This window comes from Molothrus aeneus, chromosome 12, assembly GCF_037042795.1.
Source record: "Molothrus aeneus isolate 106 chromosome 12, BPBGC_Maene_1.0, whole genome shotgun sequence".
NCBI lineage: Eukaryota > Metazoa > Chordata > Aves > Passeriformes > Icteridae > Molothrus > Molothrus aeneus.
In genome coordinates this window covers 8,415,158-8,427,560 of record NC_089657.1, presented here as the reverse complement: position 1 = coordinate 8,427,560, position 12,403 = coordinate 8,415,158, and the positions used below count along the sequence as shown (strand labels likewise).

General features: G+C 48.3%; 1 protein-coding gene across 2 annotated transcripts in view; it reads right to left on the bottom strand.

The window, feature by feature from the left end:
• Window positions 1–12,403, bottom strand: part of FHIT (fragile histidine triad diadenosine triphosphatase) — a 527,985-nt gene that overhangs the window by 75,136 nt on the left and 440,446 nt on the right. For both annotated transcript variants that reach the window (XM_066558122.1, XM_066558121.1), the window contains one exon: window positions 6,738–6,806. In XM_066558122.1, coding sequence (XP_066414219.1) covers window positions 6,738–6,806 — 69 coding nt within the window. The remainder of the gene's footprint in view (window positions 1–6,737; window positions 6,807–12,403) is intronic.

Sequence of the window (12,403 nt, the reverse complement as noted above, 5' to 3'; positions counted from 1 at the left end):
CAATATCCTGAACCTTAAAGAGAACAGGGGAGCATTTCATTTGAAGTTTAAGGCAGCATTTAAATTTGGCAAAGAAAAATCTCTCTCTAGAAAATTGCAGCTCCCTGATAGGTTTGTTTGTTTTCCATATCATCAATTCCAAAAAGATGAGTACCTAGGATACCAATGGGGATGTTCTCCCCACCAGAATGAGTTCAACCTCCAAGGATAAGCAGAGATCTGAAGACAGCTTTACCTCAGGGCTGGGAACACACAGGAAGCAGCTGAGCAAGTCTAAGCACTGACAGCATGATCGGACCTCAGAGACCATGTTCACTTTAATCTTCTTATCAGCAAGTTGTCCTTGGTTGGAGGTTTTTTGTCACAAAGTCACTTGCCAATGAAGCACCATCAAGGATGCAGCAGAGCAAATACTCCATGAGCTAAACACAACAAACATCCTACACAAGGAGCCAAGAGATCCTTTGCAATGGTCACAAAAATTTGCATCTACTATATTATAGATGAAATGTAAGTGGATCCTGGCAGCCAATGTCTTTTAACCTGGAAGGACAAGGATTGCAAAACCCCTGAGGCAGGAAAGGGTAAGAAGCATCAAGAGCAGTGATGGAATGCAGAGAGACAGCCAGAGTAGAGGGCAATGAGGCTGATCCATGGTAGGTAAAATGCCAAATGCACGTTGCCTTCCAGACAAAGCCTAGGTGTAAAGGGCACGTGTGTGATCATGAGGGATGGCTGCCTTAATGGGAAACCTTCTACCACTTCTAATTCCTTTCTATAGCTGAGTTCTTTCCATTTCTCTAGATCCTATAGAAGATCTTCCATAGGATCTAGAGAAAAGAATGAAATGGCTCTTAATCAGATCAGATAATGATACCCTGCTATCTTAAAGTAAGTGCAGCAACACGGACAGCATAGAGGAAGGTCTCAGAGATTTCAGGTGTCAAATTAAGAAATACCTGACAGGGCTGGAAAGGCCAGAAATTGCCACAAACAGTGGGGGTTTCACCAAGGGAGATAAATGTGACCATAGGATGTCTTCCAGTATTGATACTGGGCCTTACTGACAAATTTGTCAGTTTTGCCTCATGTAGGTTGAGGACATGGAATAGGCTTGCAGGGCATACCAGCATTACCCAGGGGATTTCCAATCCTAATCAGACAAAATATTACGGTCCAGAAAATAAATTATCCTGTTTAAAACAAAAGGAAATTCATTTGATGGGAAAAAAACATTGTTTCAGGTTAGCTAAAAATTTTTTTTTTGTCCATCCATCTACTAGATCAAAACCACAATTACTGGCACAGTTCTAGGTTCTATTGCAATACTCCCAGCTGGAAATATTCACACACAGTTCATGTGTCCTGCCCTGCTGGAATCACTAAAATATCACAAGACTCAGGAATCAGCTGGGAAGGGCTCATGCTCCTTGGCTAGGAGAACCTCCTCTGATGCTTGCAGTCAGAAAAAGCAGCATTGGCAAGACCAGGGTAAAATCTGAAGCCTACTGGGGAGAATTTATTTGCTGCTGCATCAGGAGATTAGGAAATAAACTTGTACCTGGGAAACTAGAGCTTTAAAAAACACCCCATAAAACTACTGAGATTCTGTGCTGCTTCTGTCCTTTTCTAGGGTTTAATCAAGCAGGGTGCAGAGAGAGCAGGGTCTGGCCCCAAGGGAGTTCAGACACAGCAGACTGATCTCCCAGCAGGCTACAATATGTTCCCATAAGGTACAATATCATTCTGAGGCCAAGGAACAGCCTATTAGCTCTGCATGCCATTAATTTTCATGAATAGTTCAATCTGATGTTCACAGGAGCTGTTGGGCATCTTTCCATTTTGTCTCACAGACCTGGATGAGGGCTTATTTATCTTTTTACTTCATTCCTTACCTTTAAGCCCTTTAAGCAGCTCAGTGCAGCTGTGCAGGTTTCCAGCCCTGTGCCAGGCTCAGTGCCCAGCAGCAGGCAGGACGCTGTCTGCAGCTCGGAGTGATGGCATGTCACAGTCAAAGCCATTCAGGGAGAATTAAACTTCAGGCTTGTTTGACTAAACTTCTGAATTCACCACAGTTCCCCTGTTTTGCCAGCCTGAAGAAACAGCCCAGCAGGTTCTTGACTCATATGCCAAAATGCCTCCTTCATCCTTCCTGGAACTGGAAATGATTACTAATAGGTATTCGTGCTGAAATGATTTAGCATAACATGCTGAATGAGATCACTGAGTCAAAGTATCTTTTCCTAAGTGAGTCTCTCACTGCTTGCCTGAATGCCAGAGGGGAAGGAGGATAGCATGAAGCAAATTCTTTTGCTGGCTTTTTACAAAATTTCATAAATTACTGAATAACTCGCAGTAGGAAGTTTCACTCAGGTTCATTAGAAGAGATCCATGATGCAGGTCTGGCAGGCAGAGGAGGATGGAGACACAGGACAGGCAGAGGAGAATGGAGACACAGGGGTTTGGGTTAACCTCTCTCTTTCACACTTTTCCCCTTTTTCAGGGCTCTCCAGTCCTTCAGTGTCCTCCCAATTCCAGCTGGGAATTGCAGACAGGCAGTGCAACAAGGAGGGCACAAGAGCAAGGCTGGTGAGGGGCTGGGCACTCTTTGCCCTGTGTGCACAGCCCTGGATGTGCATTGCTGTGGCAGCTGCATCTGTTACAGGAGGCTGCAGGCACCAAGGGAAACACAGAATTTGGGGAGGAACAGGGGTGTGCACCACAAAACTCACCTCAGCACGCCAGGGATGCTCAGGGTTTCACTGAGAGGCCAGGCTGCCCTTACCCATCTGAGTCTGTCAGCCTCAAAATTAATTTATTGAGGTCAGCACTCATAACAGGAGTGCAGAGTTTTGATTGAGTCTTCCTTTCTGAGAGAGCCCCATCGTCTCTGGCCCAGTACAGCTATTACCTGCCAGCCTAAAGGATGATGAATGTTATTTATATTGCAGTAATGGCTAACCACTCAGTGGAGACCAGGGACAGGCTGTGCTATGGACTTTTCAAACACCCACTGAATGAGGGCTGCCCACAGATGCCTGGAAGTGCCAAGGCTTTTCAGGATAATGTTCTTGAATGTCTTGGACACGATGACCTCCAACAACTGCAGTACTTGTGCTGACTGCAACAACACTGGGGGCTGCTCTACAGTAAAGATGTTCTTTCATACCTGTGACATGCCCTTATAATAGCAAAGAACTCATCTACTTCAAAGCAAGCAACTACTTCATAAGAGGCTTTTAAGTTCCTTGATTAATAAATGTGAAATATAATCTCTTTCAAACCAAACAGAAAATACAGAGGTATAGTTATTCTAAGAGCAGTTTTTCCTAATATTTAGCTGCTATTGTTCTGCTGTCCAAGAAATAAAGCATCAATGAATAAGAACTACTCAAGATGAAGATGAGAAAAGTAATCTAGCAATAGCAAAAGATGAAGAGCCTGATCCTATAAAAAATCCTGTAAGACCAATTTAACTTTGGCATGTGCACACTTGCAGGATTAGGCTTCAAATAATTGCAGAGAAATGTAAGAACTGATAAACTATAGCTTTAGCTTTCCACTACAGTGAGCCCAGAGAGTGGATAACTAACACTTCCCAGGAAATACCCTTCCAAGAAATAGCCCTGCAAAGATGTAGAGGAAATACATCTAAAATATTAAATGCAGATGGTTTTTTACTATTAGTGATTCTCTTTGTATCTTGGAAAAATCACACAGTGACTTCTTTCATATGCACTGAAGTAAAAAAACCTAAAATGTTGTGACACATTCTACCAAGGAGTGCCTTAGAGAAGGTGCTGTGAAATAAGTGTCAGACCCTGTTTTATTCCTTCTACAATTAATTTTCCACTACCACAGATCTAAAAATACATCCAGAAATCAGCAGACAGTTGTGTCTATCAGATACCTGATTAAAATACAAGTGCTAAAAAACACCCTTCCCTTAATTATACTCTTTACACTAAAAAACTGCATTAGACAGGGCTGTGTCAGAGCTTCAGAGCCAAAAGCCAGAAGATCTCAGAGCCCAGTAAACAGCCTAAGCAGGGAACAACCTGATGTGCTTTCTTCTGCCTTTTCCATCAGGTGAGTGGTCACTCCAAGACTGAATGGGAGAAACTAAGCACACAGTCAGAGACTGCAAGCACTTTCTGGCTGTCTCAGTTCTAGAAGGCTCCTAGGAGGAGTGATGGCTCAGCATCTGGGCATTCCTTGCACTGTCAGACACTAAGAGCAGCGGGATTTATCAGCAATCTGCTGAGCATATACAGATGACAACTGCAGAGCTTGGAGAGCTCAAAGGCACTTACAGATAGAAAAGGGTTTGCAAAAGACATGTTGAGCCAGAGCTGAGACCTAGAGGCTGTGAAAATTGCTCCCAATTGCTGTTAAACCTTTAGCTGTGGTAGCTAACCCAGGCACCCCAATATGCACAATTTATCTTCAGTGTGCTTTACAATTGCACTGAGTGTTTGATCAGCCTCCATGTCACATTTTACAAGGAAAAGGCCAATGGGATGATTTTAGAAGGTAGTCTTTGCTGCCTAAACTACAACTCCATCTATCACCCAAATACATGGAAATGAAGTGTTTATGAAGGGGTTTTGGATTTTTGAAGTACAAATTCCATGAAAAATAGATTTAAAGCTCTCTCCAGCACCCACATCTCACCTAATGGTACTTTATCCCTTGTCGAATTCCAGCCTGTTGCCCCACCATGATCTACATATCTTCCTAAATCTTTTAAAGTATCTTCTTGTCAAAAGGATATGACTTACTGACATCACACAGAGATGCAGTATATAAAAATGTTTTTGCTGTACTGACATAAGCTCCAAATTATTTCCAAAGTCAGCTGTATTTTCAATAATTTGTCCCTTTTTCATTTTTCAAAATAGCTTTATTCACCTGTGATAGCAAATTTCTTAAGTCTCTCCATCCTCAATCCAGACAGTGACAGAACTCGGTACCAAACTTTTTATAGCAGCAAATGTTTTTGTTTCCCTGTCATCCTAAAAAAAATTAAATCTTTCTTCAGCTACAGTCTGTACAAAAGTGTGTTAGCTCTGTAGTGTTCAAGAATAGCTAGTTAGACTCTGAGGCTATACATTCTTCTGCTAAAAGATGCATTATCACATCTATGTCTAAATATTTATGGTTCCTGTTTGCTGAAAGCAACACCTACAATTGCTGTAATTGGAAATGACAAAATAAAAAAGAAATTCTTCCCCAATTTGCCACCCTTTTGCATTTAACAACACTAAATATATAGTCTAGTTTATCAGAGTTTTGCCTGTTTCTGTTTAGCTATAACAAGGGAGAAGTAATTGTGTTAAAAAAGAAGCAAATGGAATTGTAAATATGACAGAAATGGAAAGAGATTTGATGGGTTGATGCAGCATCTGAAACCCCTTAACACATGTGAAAAGGAAAAGATCACAGAACCATACAATCATTTAGGTGGAAAACACCTGCAAGGTCACTGGATCCAACCATCAAGCCAGCAGTGCCAAGCCCATCGGTAATGCAGAGCCCTGAGAGCCCCATCTACACATCCTTTAAATAACTCCAGGGATGGTGACTCCACCACTTCCCTGAACAGCCTCTTCCAGTGCCTGACAACCCTTTAACCCTGCTAACTTTTGTCTCATTCAACTGCTTTTAACCACCACGCCAGCAAAGATTGCCATAATTTACTTCCATTGGATCTCCTTGCTCAGCAGTCTCATTAAGCTTTTACCCAAACTAGTGGAGTTTTCAGGCACTACACTTCATATAACCTGTCACTAATATGCTTTCTTCTTCATTTTTGCATATTTAAGTAATTGAAAAACTTTAAAACACTCCACCATTTTTTTTTTGTGAGTGGGGACTTGTCATCATGTAGATATCACAAAGAAAAAAATACCAAAGCGGAAAATGTCACGATGTCTCTTTCAAGCAGATGGTATTGCAGTAGCACTGAACAAGTTTATATTAATTACTTTCAGGAAGAGAAGGAGATGTCATGTTTCAGAAAGAGGATCCTACCAAACCCACGAAGAACAAGCCATAAATTTAACAATAGTGAGATTTTTTCATAGAATCATTATGACAGCTGTCAAACTGGGGAAAACTTTTTGTTAATGCCAGTACAATTGTTCACTTAAACAAAAGCCAGTGATTCAGTCACACTGGAACAGCTCATGAGCCGAGCTCTGCTGCACAGTCTGCACACATGCAGATATTCCATCTATATGCAGAGTTGCTCTTTAGTTTCCACCTTTGGGGCTACAATGTGATTTGTCCAGGGCTGAGCAGAGCCCTACAAAAATCAGGCCAGAAGGCAGTTTGTGATTGAGCTGTAACAAGCTGCCTGTGTTTTCTCTGGTTGGAAAGGGGGAGGTTTGGCACCCCAGGTGAGCAGCTGGTGTAAGACACCCTCCCTGCATGCCAGGCTGACCATGTGGTCACCCTTTTTCCCTGTGCTGTCAAAATAAGAGACCACAATTATTTGTAGAGATGCACCCTGTGTGCAGTGACAGACTGAAGTCCCAAAGGTGTCAACTGTATCCTCCCACAGAGAGGGAGCTCTCAAAGAAATCCCAGTATAGATTTTGGTGCTGCCACAGGATCTTTGCAAGCAATAAAAATGCAGAGATCCCATCCCTACATCCATGGGAGGGGCTGGACCACTAAAGCAGTTTACTAAAAGCAAAACCAACTCTGAAGAAGAGATGGAGTGTAAATCTTACCTCCTCGTAGACATCATCATTCCTGCTGAAGTCTCCAGCCCTCCTTGGCAGCACGTGGACATGAACATGCTGAAAATGTGAAACAAAATAATGGCGATTATCAAGTTCATGACTTTCTTTTCTGAATTGTCAGCATTATTCTCAACACACACAAGTAACTGTGCACAGGCTCCCACAGCATTATATTCAGAGGAAAATACATTAACCTGTTCCATAACTGTATCTCTGTGGTGGTGCGTGGTGTAATGTTGTTTTAATTCAGTCTGGCTCGTCCTGAAAAGCTCCCCCTTTCTCCCTGGAAATCCCCAAGTTCTTATCGTTATTTGTCTATCACGTTTCCCCTCCCCTATCCATCAGATGTGTCTTGTTGTCCCCACCCCTGGCCTTTGTCCATCACTCGGCAGCCCTGCCTTTCTTTCTAGAACCTTCTCCCCAGGGTGTCAAGTGATTGGGCAAGGGCAGGGACCCCTCCCCAGTTTTTTGCTGATTTGTTGGTTTCATGCGTTCATCAAACTATGTATCAGTTTTTTCATACCCTCATTTGCTGTCGTGTTGCCCCTCCTAAGCCCTCCCCCTTCCCTTATAAGCTGCTGTACACCCTCAGTTCGATGCTCAGTCCTTCTCCCTCCACCCTGCTTTTTCTCCCCGACCGACCTTCCTCCAATAAACCTGCCTACCCCTCCCGAAGGCTGAGTCCCTCTTTCTTCGCCTGCGCCTCCCTGCGTTGCCGCCCTCCTCCGCTCTCGCTTGCGGACCCATAGGCGCGATAGGAGCTTCGGGCTCCTCAAGCGCCCCACCGTTGCTGATCGGGGCTGGACGTGAGCCGGGCAAACTCTCCACCCCAGCACCGCAGCAGTTTGGCGCCCAACGCGTGGCGTGAAGACCCCTGCATCTGAGGCAGTCTGCGGATCCTGAACACCGTTCGGAGGACTGCATCTCGGAACAGGAGTCCCGCGACGCGCGGGTTGGATTGCTCTAATCCTTTGGGCGACTCACCGCTCTCCGTGTAGCACGCCCTCGTTTCGGGAGGTGCGGTGCTCCGGAGAGAAGAAGGCGACACCCTCTCAGCGCACCCTAAAGAGGCCGCCTTCGGCGCAGGCAGCTCCCGCTAGCAGCAGCCTTGGTTCGTCCCCCTGACGGGTGAGTCTCTCGGCTGTGTTGTACAGCCCACCACCTGACCTCACGGAAAACCTGGCATAGGCATCCCGGTCCTCTCCTCGGCCAGTGGGAGGGGGAGGTCAGGGTCAGTGGGGACCCCGTTTAGTTTTATTTTAGATTCCTTTTGATTTTCCTGTTGCTAGCGGTAGAGCGAGTGGCTGACCCCTGCGTATTCCATCTGCAAATATGGGTGCTAAACTGTCGGCCACTCAGAAAGGGGTTTTTTACCAAGTTGTGGGTACCCTGGGGGGTGGGAATTATAAGTTTAATAAAAGGGAAGTTAAAAGTTTAGTCCGCTGGCTGACCCGTACCTACCCTGATTTAAATGCTGAATCAGTCCTGGATCCCAGATTTCTGAGGCGGGTTCAATCCCGCCTTCAGAGAGAGATCCAAGCTGGCAGCAAAACCTTTCAAAGCCATTTTTGTTTAATATCCCTTTTGATTTCTGCCCTCACTGTTAAACCCTCCTCCCGGACCCAGCCAGCGGACCCCCAGTTATACCCCAGTTCTCCCCGTCCCCATGCACCTGCCCTTCGTTCCTCGCGCCCTCCCTCCCGAACCGAGTCCCTGCGGGGAGCAGCCCGCGACAGCCCCGCGCCAGGGAAACACCCGTCCCTAAGTTCCTCGCGGGCGACCCGGTCCCCGAGCCTCCGAAGGTCTGGCCAACCTCCGGAGGAGACTGTTCCTGCTCCCTCTTTCCACACCCCCTCGACCCCAGTTGTTAAACCCAAAGTTCGTTTCAGTTCTCCGCGGTCCTCTCGCCAAGATGGCGTCAAATCATCCCAAAATGGAGGGGACCGCGTGTTCAATCCTAAAAAACCCCCTTCTCCTTCCCAGAGTTCCCCCACTCCTTCCCGAGCCCCCCCCCAAATCCCTTCCCTTCCCCTCTCGCGGGTTCCTCCCACGTCCCCTCCCCTTCCCCCGCCCCCTTCTCCTCCCCTTCCTCCCCCGCCTTCACCCCCTGCAACTCCTCCCCCTTCCCCTCCTCTCCCACCACCCCCCGCTTTCGCAACGACGTCGATGGGCCCCTCCCACAAGGGGAGGCACTTTGCTGCAGAACCCTCCCTCCAGTTCCCACGCCGGGACCCTCCCTCCCCCGCTCCCGGTTCCCACGCCCTCCCTTCCGGTTCCCACGCCCTGGGGGCTAGCGGGGGGGGGGTCCCGAGCCGGGGACCGGAGCTGTCTGCAGTCCCATCAGCAGCCCCGGTCGTTTTTCATCCCGTGGGAGATGGGACAACCCTGGCTCAATGGGTCCCCTTCTCTCACTCGTCCATGAAGGAGCTGTGCAAAGCACAGAAAGAGTTCGGGAGGGACTCCGAATATTTTCGGGGACTCCTTCAGGCCGTCCTGGCGGAGTCGGTCATTACACCTGCCGACCTCCGCCGAGTCTTCCGCTGCCTCCTCAATTCCACCGAGCAAGTGCTCTGGGAGGCAGCGTGGAGAAAGGAAGCCTTGAAGGTGCTCCCGTCCCTATGGGATTCCCCGAACTCCCGGACGAGTGCAGATGGAGAGGTCATTTCCATTGACCATATGCTTGGGACGGGGAACTGGAGTGACGGAGCAACCCAAGCTAGAGCCATACCCGTGGAGGTCCTGCAGCAAACTGCCCGGGCGGCTGAGAAAGCTTTCTTGGGGTTGCGAGCGGCCACACCCCAGGTCCCATATGCCAAAGTCCTGCAGGGTGCCGAGGAACCATTCCTCGAGTTTGTGGAGCGGCTCCGAAAGTCCATTAACTATCAAGTTGAAGGAGAGCACTTGCAAGCCGAGCTGTTAAAAGAGATGGCATTCCTCAATGCCAACTCGGCTTGCAAAGATGCAATCAACAGCCTCCCTCTGGAGCCAGCTCCCACCCTGCGGGACATGCTTTTGGTGTGTGGAAAAAAGGTATTAGTTCCATCAGGTACCGGACCATCACCTGCCGCAGCCGCCCGCATGAAGACACCTTTCCGTCCCGCCGCCGCCGCCGTCGAGGAGCCCCCATTCACCACCGACGTCTGTCCCACTACCGCGCAACCGCTGCCACCAATGTCGACCCCGGTGCCTAAGCCTCCAGCCACACCGTGTCATCTGTGTGGGAAGCTGGGGCACTGGATGCCCGCATGCCCCCTCAAACAGCAGTTTTATGAGTTTAAAAAGTCCGTGCAGGGGACCCACGGGCAAACTGTTCAAAAAAACTAATTAAACAGCGCAGCGGCCCCCTGCGCCAGGACACAAATGCGGAGGCCTGTTCACACCATCCGTCCTGGCGGGAGAAGAGGGAGAACAGTGAAATAATGCCTCCAACTGGACTTGACTTTCATACCGGACTGACACAAACACCCATCAATAACTATGCTCTTTCATCCTGTGTTTCCTCCCGTAGGTTGCAGCTCGCGGAACCATTACATCTCCGTTCCGCCGGTTTTCACCACGTTGCTGTCCTCCCGGAGGGCCTAACAAACTGGGAACGTCCAAGCCACAGTCTCCTCGTCTTAGGCGACACAAAGGCGACCCCACCAGAAGTGAGTATTGTCCCGAGCCTGCTTCCCGCTGGCTCGGAACAAATCTCACTTATGCTGCACTGTGTCCTCCCCCCGCTTTTCCTACCGAAGGGGCAAATAATAGCCCAATTCTTTATCGTGTCACCACCATATGCTGTTTCCGCTTTACCACCTCCGGAACTTCGGTCAGCAACCCAGGCTACAGACATACCTACAGTAGCCTGGGCTCAAACTCTTGGGCATGAAAAGCCCAAACTTATTTGTAAACTAAAAAAGGGGGGAGAGCAAGTCGCTCTACGCGGCTTGCTGGACACAGGGGCAGACGTCACGGTTATTCCCTCTCGGGATTGGCCGTCGCGTTGGGAATTGCAAAGCGTCCCTGGCCACATCAGAGGTGTAGGAGGGCTTCAATTGGCGAAGCAATCGAAAGGCATCGTACAAATTACGGGGCCCGACGGACAATTGGCTTCTGTTCGTCCGTTTGTATTAGATTATACGGAACCCCTGTGGGGGAGGGATCTCTTGGCCCAGTGGGGAGCCCGAATTGACTTACCAGTGACTCCCCAGGTTTTTCGGGCAGCGACCACTGCTGAGCGCCCCACCTGGAAGCTGGATTGGCTTTCAGATGAACCAGTACAGGTGGCGCAGTGGCCGCTAAACAAACAAAAATTAGCGGCGCTCAACGAGCTCGTGCAGGAACAACTACAGAAAGGGCATTTAGTAGAGTCCATGTCGCCTTGGAACTCTCCCATCTTTGTCGTCAAAAAGCCCAACAAAGACAAATGGCGACTCCTGCATGACCTCCGTCGAATTAACGCAGTCATTAAAGATATGGGACCCCTCCAACCAGGGATGCCGTCCCCTGCGATGCTCCCTAAAGATTGGAATTTGGCAGTTGTTGACATAAAAGATTGTTTTTTCCAAATTCCTCTACACCCTGATGATGCGCCGCGCTTCGCCTTCACGGTTCCATCTATTAACCGTGAAGCCCCAGGCAAGCGCTACCATTGGACCGTATTGCCACAAGGCTTGAAGTGCAGCCCGGTGATCTGCCAATGGTACGTCGCTTCCCTGCTGACCCCTGTTCGTGCAGCTGTGGAGTCAGCCGTCATCCATCATTATATGGATGACATTTTGATTTGTGCGCCAGACGACGACCTGTTGGCTCATGCGCTTGACCTGACAACCGCTGCGTTGGTTGCTGCAGGGTTTGAGCTGGCGCAAGAAAAGATTCAAAGGATGCCGCCCTGGCGGTACCTTGGCCTTGAAATTACCAAGCGGACCATTGTTCCGCAAAAATTGGCAATAAAAAGCAATATTCGAAGCCTAGCAGATGCCCACCAACTGTGTGGTTCTTTAAATTGGGTGAGACCTTGGTTAGGTATTCCCACCGAAGACCTAACCCCTCTCTTCAATTTGTTGAAGGGGGGAGAGGAGCTGAGTTCTCCTAGGACCCTCACCCCGGAGGCCAAAACCGCTCTGGAGAAAATTCAGAGTTTAATCTCGGCCAGGCAGGCCCACCGGTACCAACCGGGTCTGCCATTCCGTTTTATTGTTCTGGGGAAACTGCCACACCTTCACGGCATGCTCTTCCAGTGGGACGGAGTCATCGGGAAGAGCAAGGACCGCGGGGCGAAGGACCCCCTCTTGATCATAGAGTGGGTATTCCTGAGCCACCACAGGTCCAAGAGAATGACATCGCCACTGGAGTTGGTGGCTGACCTGATCCGGAAAGCGAGATCACGGATCAGGGAGCTGGCAGGTGAGGACTTGACATGCATTCATCTTCCCATTAAATTCGGCACGGGCCACCTCAAATTAACAATGTTTGAGAACGTCCTTCAAACGAACGAACTTTTGCAATTAGCTCTGGACAGCTACACGGGCCAAATTACGATAGATCGGCCGGCCCACAAATTGTTTAATCAAGAATTTATTTTTACCATCAAGTCAGTACAGAGCAAGAGACCCCTCGATGCCCTGACCGTTTTCACTGACGCGTCTGGAGCATCCCACAAGTCAGTGATG